The sequence below is a fragment of the Rhinolophus sinicus genome, linkage group LG11, assembly GCF_036562045.2.
Source record: "Rhinolophus sinicus isolate RSC01 linkage group LG11, ASM3656204v1, whole genome shotgun sequence".
NCBI classification, from domain to species: domain Eukaryota; kingdom Metazoa; phylum Chordata; class Mammalia; order Chiroptera; family Rhinolophidae; genus Rhinolophus; species Rhinolophus sinicus.
Window position 1 is genome coordinate 14,183,968 of NC_133760.1, and position 16,892 is coordinate 14,200,859.

General features: G+C 47.4%; 2 protein-coding genes across 7 annotated transcripts in view; one reads left to right on the plus strand and one right to left on the minus strand.

Moving 5' to 3' along the window:
- Positions 1–5,288, minus strand: part of WDR62 (WD repeat domain 62) — a 42,944-nt gene extending 37,656 nt beyond the window's left edge. For 3 of the 6 annotated variants that reach the window (XM_074315726.1, XM_074315727.1, XM_074315725.1), the window contains exons 1-3: positions 4,464–5,191; positions 1,779–1,870; positions 843–905 (exon numbers count right to left, since the gene is read on the minus strand). In XM_074315726.1, coding sequence (XP_074171827.1) covers positions 843–905; positions 1,779–1,870; positions 4,464–4,640 — 332 coding nt within the window. In that variant the 5' untranslated portion in view covers positions 4,641–5,191. Of the gene's footprint in view, positions 1–842; positions 906–1,778; positions 1,871–4,463 lie in introns of all 6 variants that reach the window. The other 3 variants (XM_019749978.2, XM_019749977.2, XM_074315724.1) reach the window with 3 other exon arrangements.
- A 14-nt stretch (positions 5,289–5,302) lies between these two features.
- On the plus strand, positions 5,303–15,591 carry THAP8 (THAP domain containing 8). The gene is made up of 4 exons (XM_019749979.2): positions 5,303–5,434; positions 12,737–12,929; positions 13,159–13,551; positions 14,997–15,591. Exons 1-4 carry the CDS (start codon positions 5,352–5,354, stop codon positions 15,135–15,137), a joined length of 810 nt encoding a protein of 269 aa, XP_019605538.1. The 5' UTR covers positions 5,303–5,351; the 3' UTR covers positions 15,138–15,591.
- Positions 15,592–16,892: the final 1,301 nt, after the last annotated feature.

Consider the following 16,892-nt stretch of genomic DNA (forward strand, 5'->3'; position numbering starts at 1 on the left):
CTCTAAGTGACAGGGACATAGAAATTAACTAAGAGAAACTCCCTGCCCTCACACTGTGGAAGGGTGACAGACAATGATATCATCAGTGAGGAAATTAGATAGCATATGAGAAAGGAGTACATTTTGTGGAGAAAAGTAAAACAGGGAAGGGAGGTAGAGTGTGCTGGAGGGCTGGGATGTGGAAAGCATATTCCTAGCCTATAAACAGCCATCCAGTGGCTTCTCTTTGCAATCAGTATCCACCACCCCCCTCCCCAAGACCCATGTGATGTGGCTTCTGCCGGTTCCCGCCTCTCTGTCCCTCATCTACTCCTCCATTCCATGCACATGAATCCCTGGTGGCTCCTCGAACAACCTGAGAGTCTTAACTACTGTCAGGCTTTGGCCCTTGCTGTTCACTCTGCCTGAAACGCTCTTCCCTCACCTTTACATGGGTCATCCCCTCACTTCCTTCAGGTCTCAGCCTTGGGAAGGCCTTCCCAGAGCCTTCTGTTACGGCTTTTCCCCCCACTCTCTGCCTGCAAACCTGCCCTAACACATCTCCATCACTTCCTTCATAGCAATGGTCACAGGGGGCTTACTAGTCAATCGGGATAATTTGTCTTCCCCGCTGAGCTGTCAGCTCTACAGGGTGGAGAGATTCTCCTCTTTTGTTCACTGCTGTGTCCCCAGCAACAAGGACCGTACCTAACACAGAACAGATACTCGGTGAATGTTGCTGAATTGATGGGTGAGTGAATAAATGAGTCACCTACCCACGAGGACTTCCACAGAATGTGGGAAAGGGGTGATATGCCAGGACCCTGGTCCCACCCCTACCCCATACCCAGGCCCCAGCCTACCTGGCAGTGTTAAAAATGTGCTGCTGCTTGTTCTCCTTGGGGTCCAAAATCACCACCACACATCTGGGGAGAAAGAGGAAAATGTGCCCAAACTGAGGGGAGTATTGGGGTTCAAGGATGATTCTGTTCCCAACAGAAGAGAGCCCACATATAAACAAGGCTCCCTTGGAGCAAAAGATTCTCTGGTCACCTCCTCTTCCAGGTGTTTATGTTGAGAATTCTAGGGCACTTCACATTATTACTAATACATTCTTAAATAGAAACCAACACATCCTCTGTGGTAACTATCCCGCTAGGCCCTGGGCTAATAAAGACCTTATGTACACAATCTCTTTAAATACTCACAACTGTCAGGTAAGGTCAGGAATCTTAGTTCCATTTTATAGATGCGGAAACTAAAGCCCAGAGAGGGGAAGTCCTTTGCCCAGGGCTACCCAGTAGGTGTGGGACCGAGTGGGGATGTGAATCTCTACCTGTCAGACTCAAGAGCCTGCCCTTGTTCTCTACCATGGACTGCTTACTTCCCCAAGACTAAGTAATAGAGTCTCGGGTCCCTTCAGTGCCTAGGACAGTATCAGGGTAGATCAGTATTTGTGGTATAAACAGTTACAGAATGTCCTTCAGTCCTCTCAACTACCCAAGAGGAGGGTATCACTATTTCTGTTTTATAAACATAGAAGCAGAGGGTCAGAGAGGGGTACTTGGTGGAGCTGGGACACAAATCCAGGTCATCTGACACCACATCTTGGGTCTTAACCATCTGTCTTTCCCATAATTGCTGCCACCTCTCACCTGCAGGCTTTCATAGTGCTCACTACATGCCAGATACTGTTCCAGACACAGATGGACCCATGGAATCCTCTCCACAGCCCTCAGAGGTAGGCAGCATTTCTGCATTCTACAGAAGGAAAGGCTGAGGCCCACCTACTCACTCACCCTGCTAGGTAGGCCACATGGCCTGTGCTGGGGTCACAGGTTAGGCCACTGCTGTTCTGGGCTGTGATGCCGAGCACCTTCTCCAGTGACACCTGCAGGGAAAAGGACCAAGTCAAAAGCACCTGCCCCAGCAGACCCCGTGTGGCATAGCCGCTTCAGCCACCCATTCAGTCCTGTTATGTTCAATACACTCACTGAGTTTCTATAGTCATCTACCACGAGCTAACACTTGTTTTCCTCAACATTCCTTTGACAAATACACAGTGCCTGGTGAAAGGCATAGAATGGTGAGGAAAACAGATAAAAATCCCTGCCCTCCTGGAGCTCACATTCTGGCGGCAATGGGATGAAGGACATTCCAAGAAAACAGAAAAAATATGCAAAATAGATATCAGGTGATGATAGGAGAAATAGAGAAAAGCAAAGCAGGGAAGGAAACTGGGAGCACAGGGGAAGGGGAGAAGGCCACACAGAGGAGGTGACCTTTGAATAATTTCTCAGTATTTTATGTGGCTGAAAGACCTGAAACCCCACAACAAACCAAGGAAGAAGACACTATTATCAGCCCCATTTTACAGATGAGGACATTGAGGCCCAAGGTCCCACACCTGCAGTGGCAAGGTGGGGATACAAACCCAGGTAGTCTGGCTCCAAAGCCAGGACTTTGGGCCCTGCAGGGGAGACACAGCAGTGAGCAAAAGTGGACACTGTCCATTCCCTCACCGAATTTATAGTCTAGAGGTTCACCAACTAAAGAAACAAGTGAACAGTCACATTTAAAATTTAAAAATTCTCTAAGCAAAGTAAGCTAAATGGGCCAGTCCCCATCGTGGTTGATCAAACAGAACTGTGATATTTTCATATTTCGAATAGACTAGTTTCTAATTATAAAGTAAAATATTCTCAAGCAAGTCCTTGGCCTCAGAAATGAAAGGCAAATGTAAGACAATAATAGCTAACATTTATTGAGCATTTACCATGAGCCAGCTGCTGTTCAAATACCTATAACTATTAACTTATTTAATGTTCTCAATGACCCTGTGCTTTGGTCACTACTGTCATCATCATTTCCATCTTACACGTGAGGAAACAGAAGCTCAGAAGGGTTGCCATCCAGGAAGCAGTGCCAGGACTCTAATCCAGGCAACCAAGCAATGACACTCACTTTTTTTTAACTGTCAATCAGCACTACTGGGCATTAGTATAACTGTAATTTTCAGACGAGGCCTTTTGCAAGCCAGGTGGACTCTGCACCACCAAACAAGGAAAATAAATGACATCAATTACCTAAAATACACAATCATAACAGTAGTAGCTAACACTAATAGAGTATTTGCAATGTGCCAGGTATTGTTCTAAGTGCTTAAGATATGTGACCTCACTTAATCCTCACAAATATTCTATAAGAGTTTATACTATTATCCTCATTTTACAGATGAGGAAATTGAGGCACAGAAAAGTTCCTAACAGGGAGATTTTAAGGTGTATTCTTATCATTATTCCTCTACTTTATACATAGTTTAGAGCTCATAAGGCACTTTCAGGTGGAACATACAAGATGAGGGCTATGAAATATAGGGCGCTGGGTAAGAGACGAAGGTGGGTGTCTGCTTTAGGCTGGGGTTGAGACCTGAGGGATGAGGAGCCAGCCAGGTAGACTGCAACAAATAGCCCAGACAGAGAACTCACCAAACACAAAGGATAGGAGGAGGGAAAGAGCTTGGCACCTCAGGAAAACAGACAGGACAGTGTGAGTGGACCTTTGTGAGAGGGTGAATGAGAGAGGTACCGCCAGACAGGTGGGCAGGGGCCACTTGCTCAGGGCCTTTCAGCCAGGAGTGGGTGATAAAATCAAAGTGCAGCAGGAAGCAGAAACAAGATCTACTAGCAGCTATCATGTATCCACCCTTTATCTGGACTCTGCTATGCAAGTCATATTCACAATTTCATTTCATCTCCCTGCAACTCCATGGTATGGTTGTTGTTATCTCCATGTTATAAAAGCAGACTTTGTGGCTCAGGGAGCTGGAGAACAATTTTTTAAATTGTTGCTGTGCTAATGGAATTCCCTCTACGTACCTACTCTAAAATAGTCTCCAAAGTTTCTGTGTCTCAGGACTTAGGGAACTATTCTGTATGCCCTCCCCTCCAGGCACTGCTGCTGAGATTTTACAAATATTACATCCGCTCCATAATTTTGGATGGCAATATGGAATAAGAATCCCACCTTGGTAAGAGAGATGGCAGGGGGTAAGGAAAGGAGGGATACAGGTGAGGGAGAGTTGGGACAAATAGGCCTCAGGACCCTACAGACCCAGCGGGGGCGAGGTCAACAAAAGTGGAAGGGCCCAGAAAGAAGTCTAAAGACTGAAGCGACACGTACGCAGGAAGGCGGGACTAGGAGGTGATTAGAACTGAAATACACTCCGAAGGATGAGACCAGGGAGGAACCCAGAAATGTTCCAAGGGCTAAAGGTGGGACCAGGGATTGAGAGGTGGGACTAGGAATGACTGACAGTACCTGAGAGAACGAGATGGAAAGTGGGAGGAGCCTTGATAAAAGGGGCGGGGCTTATATATGAGGCGGGTCCAGAGAGCAGCCTGAGGGGGAAAGCCAGGAGCTGATAGGCGGAGCCAAAGATCTAAGGGCAGGACCAGGAGATGGCAGGACAAGCAGCTCCTTACCCGGTTCTGCACAGTGTCTTCGGGCGCCGCCGGGAGTCGCGTCCGCCGCCGGTGGCAGAGCGCTGGAGCGGGGGGCGGGGAGGACTGGCCCCTCCGCGCCGGAACTCCCGCCATGACGGATGGCAGCTTCTCGACTTCATCGTTCCGCGCGTAGCCCCCGGAGCCCAAGGCCGCCATCGTCGTACCGGAGCCGGGCGACCGTTACTCATCCACCGTCGCCGCCAAGACCTACTTGAATAACGAACAGCCGCGGGAAAACCGGCGCTGCCGCCCATTGGATGCGGTAGCCGCTGGTCTGGCCAATCTCAGGGCTGCCGGGTGGCGCTTTTGACCAATGAGGGCTAAGAGATGGAAAGGCGTGTCTGGCGGGGAGGAGCCACAATTAGTATATTTGATGCTTGACCAAGCATGGTGGCGTTTTTTATCCAATCTGTGTTTTCATCATTCACTGAAACATACTGGTTTTAACTTTTACGTGACTAAGACCAAAGCCGCCTCATCTCGCTTTTTGCTGCTGCCCCAGGGTGACTATACGCGCAGTGGCAGTCTCCCGGATGTAAATGTAGGGTGGAGCCTAAAGAGACTGGCGATTTGGCGCTGGCTCAGAAATGCCGTGACGCCATCTCTCCCCAAACCTGTGACAAAGTCCGGGTGGCTAGAAGACGTATTCGTTTTCCCCCACTCACCACGTGACCAGGGCTTAGCTGTGGCAAGGCGGCAGGCCGGGTAGTACGCAGGCGCTCTCGACCCTCCCGCGGCACGTGACGAGGTACCCAGCTCCTCACATGAAGCAGGAGGAGAGCGCGCGGGCGGGGCGGGTTCGGTGGCTCCCGGCGACGACCAAAGTGTGGCTGCAGACCGTGCAAAACTCAACGGGGCTGGACAGCCATGCCCAAGTACTGCTGGGCTCCGAACTGCTCCAACACTGCGGGCCGACTGGGCGCCGACAACCGCCCTGTGAGCTTCTACAAGTGAGCGCAAGTGCGGGGCGGGGCGTGCAGGGAGGCGGGGCCCTGTAGGGGGCGGGGCCCGATAATAAATGCTGCTGTTCCCGCACCTGGTCCAGCTTTTAGTTAGGCCTCTAGAAGCAGGGTTAGCAGGATGAAGAGACGGTATTTTCAGCATTTCACCAGTCAGCATCGCACATAAAAAGGTGCTAATATGGGAAATAGGCAGAGAACGGGGCGAGCGGAAAAAGAGGAGTGCTGTGTAGGGAGAAGTGAGGTTGGTCCAGGCCAAGGGCCATCTCCACGAATTTGAGCCATCTCAAACTCAAAACATCCGAAACCAAATTCCTGATCTTGCCGCCTCCCAAACCTTACAAGCCTTTCCTATCTTAGTTAACAGCTTACTCCAACCTTCCTGTTGTTCACACTAGAAACCTTAAAATCATCCTTACCTCTTCTCTTTCCCCACACTTGAGAAAGTAAAAATTAGTTTGAACTGCAAAAAAATCGGCCTTCCCATTTATTTGGCTGTAATAACAGACACGGGAAAAAGCCAGATGAAGAGTTAATAGGAAAAAATATTTCTATATTTTTCTCAGGGACATGCTGCCGATGTAAAGTGACACAACTTCCCTTCTTTGAGTGATTACTGCTTTCTTACTCACTAGGAAATTTTCTTCTCTAAAATCATAGCCTATCACAAACTTTGCTGTTTGAAGTTATACCAGTAAGAATTGAACATCTCACTTATAACGCCTGGAGGAGTTAAGTCACTTTGACATAGAGAAGCAGCCTCGATTTATAATCCAAGTGCAGAGCTTCAGCTAAGGCGTTGCTGGACACAGTGTTCACCATCTATTGCTTCCTGGTGGACAGGACCTTGGGCCCACTTCACAATCCAGACTTGATATTGATCCCTTTGCGCACAGTTCTACTTTGCTTTGAGCCTATCCACTTTTATTTATATCTCATCTAAGTTTCACCCTTCCCCCAAACCCAAATAATATTTCTGTTTTTTTCCTTTGTTTGGTGAGACTCCCCACATGCAGTCACAGGGATCTGGTGAACACCTGAGTCAGATCACGGTCCTCCTCTCTGCTCAGATCCCTCCCCTGGCTCCCACTTCACTCTATAAAAGACAAGAAGATGAGGCTGGAGCAGGCAGAAAGCAGGCCTATTAAGCCCTACAGGAACTGGATCCCCAATATCTGTATGACCTCATGTCCCTCCTGCCCCTTACTCTGCTCCAGTGTGTTTGGCCTATTCGATGCTCTTCTAGCATTCCAGGCACAGTGTTGCCCTAAGGCCTTTGCCTGTGCTGTGCCTTCTGTGTGGAAAATTCTTCCCTTTGTGACCATCACTCTATGTAAAATGATAACCCTCTCCCAGATCCATACATATTCTCCCTATCTGCCTCCTGCTCTATTTTTCCCTTTAACACTTATCACTGTTTGGCAAGCCACTTATTTGATGTATTAATTTATTGTCTTCCCCCACTAGAATGTCAGCTCCATGAAGGAAGGGATTTTTGTCTGTCTTATTCTCTGTTGTGTCCCCTGCACCAAGAACTGTGCCTGGCACATAGAGGGTGCTCAGTAAATATTTATTGGATGAGTTCAATGAACACATTTCAGATGGGCTCCCCAGGAAACCCAATAGTACAAATGCCTTGAGGGACCCTGGTACAGGGTAGGAGGATTGCATATGAGTCTTTAAACCTAAATCAGTGTGCCCAGACTTGCTTTTAGAAATATATCATTCTGGCACCATTTGTTAATTCAGCAACTTTGAGTGTCTCCCTGGAGAAAGCAAGCTCCTGCAGGACACAAAGGACCCTGACAGATTTTGTTCCTGCCCTGACAGAGCTCATGGATAGGTGAGAGGTTGAAATTGAAGAAATGAATACACAATCTGGACATCATCCATAATCCTTTCTTTTCTTTAGCACCATTGCCCCCAATTTAGTCCATTATCCCATCCTTTTACTCTACCCTTTGGACACATTCCCATCCTGCAAAAATCACAACAAAACCCCTAACACCTTGGCAACACAGTTATAAACACAAATGGGAACCTCCTTACTAAACTAGTAGGAAATAAGGAAAATAAAAACACTTTCCCAGTCTGACCACTTCTCGTCACCTCTGCTGTCACAGCATAGTTCAGTCTGCCATCATCTCTTAACGAAACACTGTGATAACTGCTTGCTGGTTTCCCTGCTTCCACTCTTGCCTCCCTTACAACAACAACTTAGATGCACTCACTGTATGCCAGGCACTATTCTAAGTGTTTCACATATAATAGGAAGGAGAACAATGATAACGATACATAGTAGCCAGATGACTTTATAAAAATCAATTTATGTTTGTGTTATTTAAGTCCCACCAATGACTGGGACTTAAGTCATTAAGCCTGTTCCTCACACAGGCTAGTCCATTTCCACCTCAAGGCCCACCCCTGAGTCAGTTTTGCAGAAGCCACTTAGCTGATAGTTGGATGAAGGGCAGTTTCTAAAGGAGATTCAGGAGAGGGCATGGATGCTACGTAGGAACAAGGTGAAACATATCAGGGAAAGTGGCTGCCAGGGAGTAACTTAACCTGCCTAACAGCCAAAGGAAACATTAGTTCTGTTTTAGGCCCTTCAAGAACAAGTGACAGACATCTCTAATCAGGGGGTATCATTTAGTAATTCTATCTGGTTGGCAGTAACAAAGTCCTGAAATAATAGTGGCTTAAACAAACGGGGTATGTAGAAATCAGCATAGTTAAGTTATGTTGTAGTAACAAACTCACAAAATCTCAGTGACTTACTACAACAAAGGTTTATTCCCTGCTCACACTATGCCCTTTGCAGGTCATTTGTAGCCCTACTCTATACTATCTTAATTGTGGACTCAGGCTAAAGAAGCCGCCCCTATGTGAAATATTGCTAGGGAGAAGAGCAAGTGGGGAGAATCACCCAATGGCTCCTGGTAAATTGTATATTTAGAAGTGACCCATGTCAGTTGCACTCTGTCGGCCAAAATGAGTTTATGGCAAGCCTGCTCCTCACCCAACTGTTAGCTAAGTGGCTTCTGCAAGACTGACTCAGGCATGGGCCTTGAGATGGAAATGAACTAGCCTTTGTGAGGAACAGCCTGACAGCCATTGGTGCAACTTAAATAACACAGACATAAACTGATTTTTATAAAGTCATCTGGCTACTATGTACAGTTGCCATAGGGTCTACGAACAGGGTCAGTGGAGTGGAAATGTGTAATTTTCCTATGGGGATGGGCAGCACATATTTTGAACAATACTACAGTCTACCTACCACAGGGTTGATTTTTCTCTCACATAAAACAAGTACAGAGATTGGCAGACCATCGCTGGTGTAGAGGCTTTCACAGTCATCAGGGATGAGGGTCCTATCTTTCTGCTCTATCATCTTAGCAGGTAGCTTCCATTCAAGATGGCTGCCAGTGCCCCAGCCATCATGTCCTACCATTCCTGGTAGGAAGAAAAGGGAAGGGAAGAAGAGCAAAAGGGACTCAACTCTAAACTGAGTCAGTCCCCTTTACAAAGTCTTCCCAGAAACCCCACCGAGTGTTGGTTTCTTTATCATTGATCACCCCCAACTGCAAAGGAGGCTGGGAAATGTAGTCTTTTAGCTGAGCATTTAATCACCCTGAAGAAATTTTGAGTTAACATTAGTAAGAAAGGAAAGAACTTCTAGCAGTGTATGCGACTCCATGCTCTAGATAAGATGACTAGCAAGACCGAGGCTGAAGGGACTGCATCCACTGTGGGCCCTGCTATTCTGGTCTTTGGGTGCCACAGCTCTTCTCTGAATCAGCCCTTCTGTCCTCTTTCACCAGCTGCCCCCCACCTTGCCCTCTCTGTCTCCCTTTTGCCTGAGAATTCTTGCTCTGACCCCTGTTTCTGTCCATCCCATCCACCTCCTCCCCACTGGTGACCTCTTTAGTTTTTTTGTGTCCTCCCAGTGTTTCTTTATACAAATACAAGCAAATCTGAATATATGTTTTTATTTCCCCCTTTATTACTGTACTAGTTTCCTGTAGCTGCTATAACAAACTTGGTGGCTTAAAACAGGAATTATTCTCTTATAGTCTATACCAGTTTTACTGGGCCAAAATCAAGGGGTTAACAGGGCTGCATTCCCTGGGAGACTCTAGAGAAGAATCTGTTCCTTGCTTCTTCCAGTTTCTGGTGTCCGCTGGCATTCCTTGGCCTGTGGGTACATCTCTCCAATCTCTGCCTTCGAGGTCACATCACCTTCTCTTTTGTCTGGTAATTTCTTCTGCCTTCCTCTTATGAGGATACTTGTGATTACATTTAAGGCCAACCTGGATGATCTAGGATAATTTCCCCCATCTCAAGATCCTTAACTTAATCCAATCTTTTGTCGTGAAATGTAATATTACATTTGCAGGTTCCAGGGACATAGATTTTTATTTTATTTTTTTGTATTATTGGGGAAGGGGAACAGGACTTTTATTGGGGAACAGTGTGTACTTCCAGGACTTTTTTCCAAGTCAAGTTGTTGTCCTTTCAGTCTTAGTTGTGGAGGGCGCAGCTCAGCTCCAGGTCCAGTTGCCATTGCTAGTTGCAGGGGGCACTGCCCACCATCCCTTGCGGGAGTCTAACCGGCAACCTTGTGGTTGAGAGGACGCGCTCCAACCAACTGAGCCATCCAGGAGGCAGCTCAGCTCAAGGTGTCATGTTCAATCTTAGTTGCAGGGGGCGGAGCCCACCATCCCTTGTGGGCCTTGCGGTACTGGAGAAGTTGAACTGGCAACCCTGTGGTTGCGTGCCCTCTGGCCCATGTGGGAATCCAACCAGCAGTCTTCGAAGTTAGGAGCACAGAGCTCCAGCTGCCTGAGCCACCAGGCCGGCCCCAGGACATAGATCTTTTGAGACCATTATTCAGCCTAGCACAATAACTAAAAGCTGACATACTCTATCTGAAACCTTGCTTTTTCCCCAAAATATATGCCTAACAATAGCATGTCAGTTACTAGAGTGCCTTCACAGTCTATTTTAGAGTTGTATGGTACTCTTTTGTGTACATGTGGCTGAGTTTATTTACCCTGTCTCCCTATAGATGGTATTGTCCCCCACTCTCTAACACTCCTTACTCTTCCTTTTTAACAAAAAGAGAGCAGGCCTCATAGCCCTCAGCAAGTAAAGGTATCCAGGTGTTTTTGTGGTTCACTTCTATTTATGAAATTGATACTGGTTGTCCATTTGCAATTTGGTGTAAAGTTTCTCTCTTAAGTATCTTTAACCAATTTTAAGAAAAATATTAAGTAAATAATGTCACAGATGTGGAAGACATTGTGAGGGTGGGATGTGGATGACTGACTATAATAATTATGCTACGTTACAAACTTTCAAAATTTAGCAACTTAAAATAAACTTTTAATGTCTCAGTTTCTGGGAGCAGCCACAGGACAAAATGGCCAGAACTTAATCATGTGGCCACCCCAGACTGTAAATGAAACTAGGAAATGAGGTCTTTATTGTGGATAGCTTTGAGCCCAGGTAAATAGAAAGTGTATTGCTTTACAGACGTTAGGGACAAGTGGCACCAGGACAGAGAAGTAGTGGGGCGCCCCTAGAGGGTGCCTTCTCAGATAATCCCCACCCACTCCCACTAGGAAAGCTTTAATTTAGTTAATTTCTTTTAAAAACACTTTTTTTAATTTTAATTTTTAATTATGGTAAAATACACATAAAATCTGCCATCTAACCATTTTTAACTACAATTCTGTAGTATTCAATATATTCACATTGTTGTGCAACCAATCACCAGAACTTTTTTATATTGCCAAATGGAAACTGTACCCATTGAACAACTCCCCGTTTCCCCCTCTCCCCAGTCCCTGGCAACCACCATTCTACTTCTGTTTCCACAAATCTGACTACTCTAAATACTTCCTATAAGTGGAATCACAAGTATTTGTTTTTTGTATGTGTGTGACTGGCTAATTTCACTTACCATAATGTCCTCAAGGTTCATCCATATTCTAGCATGTGTCAGAATTTCCCTCCTTTTTAAGGCTGAATAATATTTAATTGTATGTATATACCATATTTTGCTAATCCATACATATGCTGAGGAACACTTGGGTTTTTTCCATCTTTTGGCTATTGCAAATAATGCTGTTATGAACATGAGTATGGAAATATCTCTTCGAGACCCTGCTTTCAGTTCTTTTCAATGCTTTCAATTCCAGAAGTGGAATTGTTGGATCTATGGTAATTCTATTTTTAATTTTTTAAGGAACCACCATATTCTGTTTTTCATAGAGGCTGCTCCATTTTACATTTCCACCAACAGTGCACAAGGTTCCAGTTTCTATCTTTGTCAACACTTGTTATTTTCTGTTTTTTATTTTATAGTAGCCATTCCAGTGGTTATGAGTTGATATCTTGTGGTTTTGATTGGCATTTTCCTAATGATTAGTGATGTTGAGCATCTTTTCATATGCTGGTTGGCCATTTGTATTTCTTTGGAGAAATGTCTATTCAAGTTCTTGGTCCATTCTTTAATCAGGTTATTTGATTTTTATAGTTGTTGAGTTGTTTAAAAACTGTTTAATAGGTGCTTTCAAGCATACACAAAAAATAGAGTTGTATAAATGAATCCTCATGTATCCATCACTCAGTTTCACCAGTTGTCAACATTTTGCCAATCTTTTTCATCCACCTTTCTCCCACATATAAATTCCAGACACGAGGTCTTTTACCCATGAATATTTCAGAATCTTTTTCTAACAGATGATTATTTTAAAAACATACATCAATACAATTATCACACCTAGCAAAATTAATTTCTTGCAATTATCTGATATCCAATTCATGTTCAGTTTTCCCCAACTATGTTAAAATGTCTTTTTACAGAATGGTTTGTAAAAAGAGCGAGGTTCACATCGTGCATTTGGGTTGATATTTCTTAAATGTCTTTTAATCTATAACCTCCCCACCATGAATGCAGAATCTGCCACAGTGTAGATTTGTCCAGTTTTGTAAACTGCTCCCTCAGGTTCCTGTGGAAGAACAAACTGAGTGGTGGGGAGGTGGCTGTGGGAGGGAGAACAGGAAGGAGGCTGCTGTAAAAACCCAGCTAGGAGAGGGTAGAGGCTGGATGAGACGGGCAGACGAAGTGGGAGATGCAGGTTGATGCTGGGTATTTAAAAGATGGATTGAGAGAATGTGACATGGGTGGAAGACAGAGGTTTGAAGCCCAGGGATCTCTGGATGTGACTATTCTCAGGGAGGGGTGGGATTGGACCTGATATCGCTGACCCCACCACCTGGCAGGTTCCCACTGAAGGATGGCCCCCGGCTGCAGGCCTGGCTGCAGCACATGGGTTGTGAGCACTGGGTGCCCAGTTGCCACCAGCATCTGTGCAGCGAACACTTCACACCCTCCTGCTTCCAGTGGCGCTGGGGCGTTCGCTACCTGCGGCCAGATGCGGTGCCCTCTATCTTCTCTGGGACACCACCTGCCAAGGTGAGCGCGAGGTCCCACTACTGAAGGCTGACTACTTCCCAACGCCCTCCTTCCCCACCTGGGAGTCTGATCCCCAGCCCTCCTCTCCTGAGAGTTCTTCCCTAAACTCTGGCCTTACCTGAGGGAAGTTCCCCTTGTAGTCTGACCCACCCCAACCCTCCCCTCCTGAGGAAATTCCCCTGGACTCCCGCCCTGATGTCCGCCCTTCACCCCATGCCTTGTCTTCTAGAGGCAACGGATTCCTCGAAGCCACAAGAAGCCAGGCGTGCCTCCACCTCCCCAGGAGGCCACGTCCCTGTCCCCAGGTCCAGCCATCACAACACCAGGCCCTGTACACTTGGTGATGCTGAAGCCAGCATCCAGAGATCCCGAGGCCAGGGCCACCATGTTTCTGACCCCCTTGATCATCTCGCCGGCTCCCATAGGGCCACGCCCTGGAGTCCCCTACCAGCACCCCAGGGCTGGACTGGGCTCAGCGCTGGGAGCGCTGCAGCGGCGGGTGCAGAGGCTGCAGCAGCGCCAGGAACGGCACCAGGCACAGCTGCGGGCTCTAGAAGAGCTGGGGCAGCAGCTGCGCAGGGAGAGCCTGCTGACGCTGGTACGCCGGAACCTGCTGCACTCGGTGAGTGCGGCCTGACTGGCCCCCACAGCATATGTGCTTTCCTTTAAGCTAGAGCCCAATATTTAAAAATCAGAACATTGCACCCATGTTTCTAGATTTATAACTTTTCTTGAAAAAAAATAAATAAATAAAAACCAATCTGGCAATACCAAGCAACTATTGGTCAAGGCAGAATATTGGCTGTTCCATTTATTAGTAATATTTAAGGAGCCCTTATTCTCTGCCAGACAGAGTTAATAACTTACTAAAAATTCACTATGATTTTGAGTTTTCCAGATGAAAAAATTGAGGCACAGAATGGTACAGTAACTCACAGAAAGTCAGGTAGCCAGTAAGTTGCAGAGCCAGGATTCAAAGCATGTCTCTGGCTCCAGAAGAGGCCTGTGCACTCCTATTGGAGAGTCCGTGCCTGGCCCCTGTAGAGCTTGAGTTTGCAACCCCTCTGCTAGAGTCCCCCACACCCTATCTAAGGCCCTTTTACCTCTCTATTTTACTGCTGAATATTTTTTTGAGGGGGAAGAGAGTTATCATGTCTTTAAAAATCAAAGTTTGTCCAGGCCTTTTCTCTGCTTAAAACCCCAAGGCCAAGCTTGAGATCCCGGCGCTCTGGCCTTGCCTGGACAAAAGAGGTGGGAGGCGGGGTTCAGAAAGGAGCCCTGACAGTACCTCTGAGCTAAGGTGTCTCAACCTGACAGCCAGTGGGTTGGACATGGCCCACAGATATTGTTTGTATGACTTCAGAAGTGCTTTAAAATAATTTCTGGTCTTTCCCGAAGGCTCAGCCGATCTAGCAGCACTGGGTTCATATTCCCAGTTAGTAGCAGTCAGCTGGAGCTGCAGTGCGGCTGCCCCTGGAGCTTTGTACTTGAGACTCTGGCCTGAATCATACTGGGGCATAAGAGGGCCATACAGTGGGGCAAGGACAGAGCTCAGACTCAGGCTGGGGGCTCTTCATGAAGTTCCAGGGCTCCTGGACTTAACGTCTTTCTCTGCCTCCCCTACCCCCACTCGATCCCTGTCTCTCAATCTCCTCCTCTTTCCTCCATTCATCTTTGTCTTCATGCCCTCTAATCTGTGTCCTCCCATCTATGTCCCTATTTCACCATGTCTTTCTTCACTGCATCTTTCTGTGTCCCCCATATCTTACGTCCCTATCTCTCTGCCCCTACATTTATCCTACCCCCATATCTGTCTCTTCCTGTCTCTGTCCCCTTTTATCTCTCTGTTTCCCCATACCTCTTTATTCCCCCATGAATGTCTCGCTGGCTGTCACATCTGCTTTCCTGTTTCCCCATATGTCTCTCTGCCCACATCTCTCTCTGTTTCCTGACACCCCCTCCCACCTCGGCCTCCCTGTTCCTCATCATTTCTCCCCCGTCTTCCTCCTTCCCTCCCCTCACTCCCCTGTGTTCTCCATCTCTACCCCTTTGCCTGGGACTGCCCAGTTCTCTGGACCTGAGGAATCCCAAGCCTTCACCATCATCAGTGGAGAGCCTGACATAGCTGTGGTCCTTGCCCAAGGTCCTCTACCTCCCACACTGGATGCCAAGCCTGAGCGCCTCGATACTCAGACCCCCAGTACATAAGGACCAGTACAGATAATGTCATCTGACAGACGATAGAAGACAGAGGAAGAGACTGATCACATAAGGGCTTGGCTCAGCCCCACCACCCATCCTGGGACATACCAGTGCCTCCCTCATGGGTCTGGCTCCCACCACTCCCTTCTAGGTACCCCGTGAACCTTAGGGCCAAGGTAGGCCCAAGACCCCCTGATTCCCCTGGGTACCAGGTGCCTGCCACCCTCTGCTTGAATCTTTGCAGTCAGTAAAACAGCCTCAGAGCAGAACAAGGGTTATTTGTTTGGACACTTACCTGTTTCTGAAGAGCCCTGCATACCCCTTGCCAAGACTGGTGCTGAGCTGGGGATACAGCAGTGAACACAGCAGACAAAATCCTGGCCTCATGGTGCTCACATTCTGCTTTGGTACAAGATGAACTAGTAACCTAATAAACGAGATAATTTCAGATTCTGATAAATGCTGTAAAGACTGAATGAAAATGTAATTGTGTGGGGTGGGGTGGGCGTGGTGAAGAGAAATCTCTAAGGAGATAACGTTTGAGCAGTGACCTGGATGATGAGAAGGAGCTGGCTGGAAGCATGTGGCCTGGATGTTCCAGGGAGAACAGCCCCTGCAAATGTCCAAAATCTAGGGTGTCAGCTGGAGGAGGGCATTGTTGCTATGGAGAAAACTGAAGCAGAGCAGGAAATGAGTGTGGGGGGTGGTCGGGGTGTGTGCAGTTTTAGAGCAGAGGTCTCACTGAAAAGGCACCAATAAGTAAAATTCTAAAAGAGGAAAGAGGGAACCCAGTATCTGGGGAAGAACATTCCAGGCAGAAGGAAAAGCCAATGCATAGGTCCTAGGGTGAGGAGGAGCAAGGATGCCGATGTGGCTGGGATGGAGTGACTGAGGGGGAGAGTGAGGAGGCGATATTGGAGAGATGATGGGAAAGTTCACATAGGGCCTTATGGGCTGTGGTTGGAACATTGGCTTGTACCTGGAGTGAGGTGCAGCAAGCCGCTGCCTGAGTCGAGGAGGGCCCTGATGTGATAGGTGCGAGGTCCCTCTGGCTGCATGTAGGGAGCAGGCTGTGGAGGAAAGGGAGGAGCAGGGGGAACAGGGAAGAGGTTGCTGCCATAGTCCAGGTGGGAGAGGATGAAGGATAGACCAGGATGAGGGCCTGGGTGGGGGGTGAGGAACAAAATTCTGGAAATATTTTGGATATGGAGCTACTGGCCCTGCCTGTTAGGAGGATCAGGTGTAGAAGACAAAGTCACCCAACCCTATTCAGGCTCGGGTTATTGTGGGCAGTGTAGGCCACAGCCAGGCAGGTGTGACAGCCAAGGAAGGCCTGGGTCCTGGGGCTGGCTCCAGGCCTTCCTGGGGAAGATAAATGTTCTGAGAGGGTTGGAGGGGTCCATTGGCAGATCTGTCCCCTAGACACTGCTACAGCCATGTAGCGTGGTGACAAAAAGCCCAGACTATAGCCAGGCTGCCTGGTTTCAAGTCTTTGCTCCATCACCTACTTGCTGTGCGCCCTTGGGCAAGTGGCTTAACCTCTCTGGGCGTGGTCAGTGCAGTGTGACCACTATGTGATGATAATGACAAAAGCTGATGACCATAGGAATCATCCCTCTGAGACACTCCCTTACATAGGGCAATCGTGGAGAAGGGACCAGCTCTGAAATCTGAGAGAAAATACCCATCACCACCAACACGGAGATCCCTTCACTAACTGGACCGGTTTATAGGCCTACAGGAAGGCTCCATCACGGGCGT